Genomic DNA, 6,007 nt, shown 5'->3' on the forward strand with positions numbered 1-6,007 from the left:
ATATTTTAGCTATAGATTTATCCGTATCTAGAAAAGTTTGTGAAACTTTTTTAGGAGGAAGTATTATAAATCTAATGAATCCTTTATGAGACGGAGGTTTTTTTAACCGATGTTTGTGAGCAATAGGAGACCGTTTGTCCAGGATGCACCTACTAATTTTCAGAAATGGTCGCCTAGTTTTTGCAAAATAAGGTAGCACAGCTTGCACGATTGAGAGTTGGGATACAGCAAAACATAGCACAAACACTTGTCCGATAAGGCCGGCCATGGCACATGGCCGGATTGGCCCTTGCTGATAATACTGGTGGTGCTGAATCTTCCATTACCAATGATGTTCGTGTCCAGTGGAGCGACCTGTACTGCTCACGGATCGCGAACGCAATGATTTGGACGCACCCACGTACCAACATGTCGCACTAACAGGCCCATAATTTCCGAAGCCATTTGATTTGATTTGCTCACATCACATAATTCACATGCACGCACCCTTTATATTTCCTCTCCGCTAGGCGCTAGCTGCCTCCTCAGTCCTGACCTCACGCTTATCAATCTCGGTTCCTATCCTCCTCCTAGCTACGTGCAAACTATGTATTCTCGGTAGCTCCATCGAGAAAGAAGAATCAAAACTCACAGCTTTAGGTACACAAGTGTGCCCGGGGACGATCGAGTTGATCATGGGCAACGCCATCGGCGGGAGGCGGCGGCGGACGGCGCGGGTGATGACGGTGGACGGGACGACGTACAAGTACCGCCCGCCGGCGGCGGCCGCCGCGGCGCTGCGCGACCACCCGGGCCACCAGCTGCTGGAGTCGGAGGACGTGCGGCGGCTCGGGGTGCGGGCGCGCCCGCTGGACGACGACGCGCCGCTCAAGCCCGGGCGGCTCTACTTCCTGGTGGCGCTGCCCCGGCTGGCCCGCGCGCCGCGCAGGACGTGGTCGGGCCCGCTCCTCCACGTGGGCGGCGCCGGGGAGCGGCTCGAGAAGCTCATGCTGTCGTCGTCGACGCGCCGGTCGGCCTCCGACGTGGCCGCCGCGATGATGGCGGCGTCTCCCCGGTGCTCCTCCGTGGAGGCCGCGGCAGACGGCGCGGTGCGGCTACGGATGCGGCTGCCCAAGGCCGACGTGGCGCGGCTCTTAGAGGAGAGCCGCGGCGACGCCGCCCAAGCCGCCGAGAGGATCATGCAGCTATGCGTCGCCAGGGACCACTGCTCCGCGCCGGCCACGCCCTTGGTGCCGCTTCCCCTGCCGATGCCGGCGCTCGCCTCCTCGGACAAGAAGCACGCTACTGCCGGCGGCAAGAAAGAGGTACTCAAAGAACTCTTTTCCCGCGATTATTTGCTCTGTTTCCCTACCACGCATCGCAAGATTCGTTCAACGATGCCATTAATCATGCATATCGCGCATAGAAAATCAGTTGGGACTGTCGATCGTATCGAGCAGCTAGTTTCAGTTTTGTTTGTTAGTGGTCATGCCGAATTTTAAACTCAAGGGACAAAGTGCTCAGAACTCTCAATTACTAAAGCCATGAACGGCAAAGCACACAAGATCCTGAGTGATCAGATTACAAGATAACAACACACACAAGCAAACTAAGAAAACACCAGACACACACAAGGCTTGAATGCAGTGAAGCCACACACAAGAGGCGAACGAGAGCAACCATGGAGTGGAACTCGTCGTCGAAGAGAATCCAGCCCGCATTTACTTCAGAAGCAAAATGTCACGATCCATCTTCGAAGCCGAAGAGAGCCATTTCTCTCTCGCCCTGATTCGAAGGGCGCCACACCGTCGGTCGGTGTCGCTCCCCCTAGAGCTTAAACGGGAACTGAAAACATTGATGCCAAGAAGGCGAGACAAAGCAGGACCACCAAGACCGGCCAAGCTCACCACCAGAACAACACCACCACCGGTCACGAGCGCTCACCATGTCTGACGTAATGATCTTGTGCATAAAAAGGAAAATCGGCAAACATAGGGTATGGAACCATCACCAGAGAACCGTAGGAGGATGCCGCTAATGGATCGAGCCGCTATCGAACTACTGGACATACACAAATACATCGCCTCCCCTTTACCCAAAGCAGCACCTTCAAGAAGGACACCACACCGAGGCGTAACCACCGCCCATTTCAAGGTGGATATGGTTTTCACCCGAGAAACAGGGGAATGCTATTGTTTTCACCCGAGAAACAGGGGAATGGTAGGGGGAGGGGAACCTCGATGGCGCCTCCAACGAGAAAGACGATGCCAAATCAGTTAGCTACCAGCACTATGCTGGATGAAAGTGTCATCCCGATTCCTGCCATGCATGTGCATGATCCGTTGACTTCTCCAACCCATATCCAACTTGTTGATCGGGAAGTCGAGTAGTGCTCCACGTGCATGGTTGGGTAACGGGCGGTGCAAAGTGGAGATTGATCGGACGTGCGGTAGCTTTCCGTTCCACTACTAAAGTGCAAGCCAATTGTTGACAAAGAAAACGAGAAGAGGCAACGCGTCGTAGGCTGCTAGCCAAGAACAGTTTGGGTGATGTGGCCATGCATCATATGCATGTGACGAGGGGGGACACGGGTATCATGGGTCAGGATCGGTTGGTTAGCAGGAGTAGTATTTGCTCTGTGACATGGTCGGTCATCCCCAACAATCTCAAATTCAAGAGGAGCAAATAATGGGGGTCCGTTTCAGGGTGTTGGCCATTGAAGCGCAGGTGAGCGAGTGGTTCGCCTATCGGTCGTGTTGGCCGGTGTAGCATCCGTGTTGTCGGCTTTGAAAGCCTTAAATCGATCGTCGTTTTGAGTACCTACACATAGTGGTACCGTGGATCTTCTTGGACTTGATTCGGTTACTATGTGTGAAGGTCTTTCTGCCTCCTGCATGTCCATGTCCTAGGCTTTGTACATGTTTGAATGTTTCACAAGTAGGAGGTGGTGTTTTGGTCCATAGGTGCATAGTTTGATAGCTTTATTTTGTTTTTTCTGTTTTTTGTGTACCAAGAACAACTTTTGAAGTTGTTTTTTTTATTGATAGCAGGATAGCTCCTACATTCATAGATTGGATATAAGATTTTTTTTACATAACGGAAAAGAGGGTAGAAAAACAAGACAAAGTCCAAGTCATCCTAGAAGAAAAACAAGAGGAAAAAAACCAGATATAACTTAACCCGAACAAAGGGGATCTTCGCTCTAGCCATGTTCCATATAGGGCCACTTCATCGCGAATCAGGGATTTGGTTAGCAAGTGAAATACGTGGTTACCGGCTGATAATCGGAATTCCCACCCTTCCGGTAAATGAATTTGCGGGGCAAAAAATCTCATGACCCAAATACAATTTGGTTTCAATTTAGGCTGGTCGGTTAGTCAAACCTAAACCATATGTGTTTCCCCTCCGCTAAGCAACCATGCCCCAACCCATTTGACAGGAACTTTCGCTTTCGTTTCCTCCAAACATTATATTCAAAATAGTTAGACACTATTGAGTTAGAAATTCAAATTTTGTTTGAGAATCTTGTCCAGTATTTGACTGGTTATATGCAGTAACCATGGTTACGGAAATCCTGCCCCCTACCGAGATTTTTCTTACCGATACCCAAATCCTTGTCTCGAATACACATGACCAGACCTTCAAAAGTTAGCTCCTCATTTTAGAAAATCCACCTATTTCGTTCACGCCATAGCCGATAGGAGGAGAATGGTTTGTGTTCCATTTCTCTTGTCCGCCGGTGAGCGCATTCGGCAAAGCTGAGGCCATTCCGAGATTGGGTGTTGACCATTAGGCATGTGTGATTAACTGATTATTATACGGCTTCTCGAGAGCAAGAGGAGACTTTAACGAGGTAACATCAGCAAGTAAGTTCTAGCGTACGTGCGAAGCACGTGGTTAGATACTGAAATGTGCGGAACTAAGCAAACTACTTGTAAGCCAGATGATAAACTAAGCCAACCACCGTACCTGCGTGAACCGATCGAGGCATTGGCTCGTGCTGATTTCCTAAAGATAGGTTTTATTGCAAGCGTGGACTTGATCCACTAGCTAGCTTGTACGCAGAAGCTTCGGTGGCATTCATGGTTCATGGGTACATACAGCTAGCATCGCGTCCAAGTATAAAACAGTGCACTTGCTATAATTTTCATGCTGCGATCGACCGAATATAGGGCCGACAAGTCTTGGATCGATGTCATATGCTTCACAAGAGTTGACATACCACCATCGCATCTACTCCCTCGCCCCTTGGCAGCCCAAATTAAACTGTCAAAACGTATTATATTTAGTAACAGGGGAAATGTCTCTATTCTTCCATATATAGACATATATGGTGCAGTATTTCAAGATTCCCATATCACTCTTGCATTGTCTTGATGTCTAAGATGTGACCCGAAATCAGTTCGGTTTTCGTGGGACATCACATTACTTTTTCCTGTTGCGACGCAACATTAGATTGCCCATGGGCAATTGCCTTACACATCTATGCACCGGCTGGCTAGTGTTCCCACATGTTCAGAACTTCAGATGTACTAGAAACGTTTTGAGAATTAGGAACCATTTGATTCGACTAGCTAACCAGATATTTAAGTGAATGGAACAAGCATGAACTGTTCATCTTTTCGTTGCAACAAAAATCAACGCATGCGATTGTTGGTCTGGCCGGACAATCATAGATTCACGATGGAGAGGTAGCTTCTGTTTCAAGCAAAACCTCAAAAGCTGCCGCGACCACAAAGCCATGAGCAGAAAGCAAATCTATAAAGTCAAATAGTACTCAACACTTTGTGATTGCAGAAGCAGCAAATCGTACCGGCCGTTCCTGTTCAGCAAATCTTACCTAGAGATAATGGCATGATGCTCTGTCCAACTGAACCAACTACCTCGTGTATGAATCTTTCTGAACACTTGGTGTGCTGATTTGTTTTCCTGACTTCCTTTTTCAGAAGGTGTGCTGATTTGTTTTCCTGACTTCCTTTTTCAGAAGGTGTGCTGATTTGTTTTCCTGACTTCCTTTTTCAGAAGAAGGCGAGGTTCGAGGCCGTGCCGGACGAAATCATCTGGTTCTGAGTCGTACGTCGAGATCACCCGAGCTCGATTGTCACAGTTTTGCGGCCCGTCTCTGATCACTGCCGCAGGAGTATCTGAAGAACAACACCATCATGAATAGATGTGTTCTCTCGGCGGCCGTAAGAGAATTTTTTTACGTGCACGCAGGTTGTTGGCTGGGAAAACGAGAAGCTGCATGTGAAATCAAGAAGGGCTTCCTGACTCCCTGACCTCCAGTTGCTTGCTGCAACACCTCAGGGTTGTGGCTTTGGTGTGTCTTCTCATTGTACATATTTGTTGTTCAGTGCGAATCTTACTATTTTTTTGGGGGGGTTCGTTGCCCTCTTTTCACCTGAGCACCCACCTTGCAGCATTCATATGGATTATGTTCCTAGGTAAAGCTTTTCTTTCGAGGAAGCAACCTCGTGTTCATCATCGCTTGATACATGCAATCATCTTTATTAGGGTCTTTTTGGGGCTTAGTCTATTTGAGAACGAAGTTCGTTCTCAGTACAATAACGTTATCGATTGGTGTAGAGGCCGGGGCTATGCTCCCATATCGGAAAAAAAAAAGTACAATAACGTTATCGAATCTCAGTTACAAATCACCATTGGCATGAATCAGAAAGCAAATATAATGGCTCGGAGGCATTTTTGTAGTTGCAACCTCAGTTTTAACCGGAAAAAAAATCTCAGTTGCAACCCAACTTGCAACTCAAATGCACAAACCGCTGATGTTTCAATATATTTTCCACTTCAACGGTTTCTGGTGATTGTTGGACCTTGGAAGCATCAACTTAATCAAAAACCGAACCAACCGTGATCCATATTGACAGCCAAACTTGCCCATGTTTGCCATGTGTTAGATATAATAACCCCTTTCATGTTAAGCCAAAACAACAAGGCTGTAATTCGAAAAATCCACCTCTGTTAAACTCACATGTTAAGATAGTTAAGGATATATTCAAATACAATATGA

The 6,007-nt window shown here is 47.9% G+C and overlaps 1 protein-coding gene across 1 annotated transcript; it reads left to right on the forward strand.

Annotated features, from left to right (window-relative positions):
- The first annotated feature begins 466 nt into the window (after positions 1-466).
- On the forward strand, positions 467-5,498 carry LOC127324163 (uncharacterized protein At1g66480). Its single transcript, XM_051352169.2, has 2 exons — positions 467-1,304; positions 5,002-5,498. Exons 1-2 carry the CDS (start codon positions 675-677, stop codon positions 5,047-5,049), a joined length of 678 nt encoding a protein of 225 aa, XP_051208129.1. The 5' UTR covers positions 467-674; the 3' UTR covers positions 5,050-5,498.
- The last annotated feature ends 509 nt before the right edge of the window (positions 5,499-6,007 follow it).

Source organism: Lolium perenne, chromosome 7, assembly GCF_019359855.2.
Source record: "Lolium perenne isolate Kyuss_39 chromosome 7, Kyuss_2.0, whole genome shotgun sequence".
Lineage (NCBI taxonomy): Eukaryota > Viridiplantae > Streptophyta > Magnoliopsida > Poales > Poaceae > Lolium > Lolium perenne.

Excerpts from the sequence above, each read along its gene's own strand:
- LOC127324163 (XM_051352169.2), top strand. The coding sequence starts at position 675 with ATGGGCAACGCCATCGGCGGGAGGCGGCGGCGGACGGCGCGGGTGATG. Across the intron at positions 1,305-5,001 it reads CTGCCGGCGGCAAGAAAGAG|AAGAAGGCGAGGTTCGAGGC; the intron begins GTACTCAAAGAA and ends TTCCTTTTTCAG.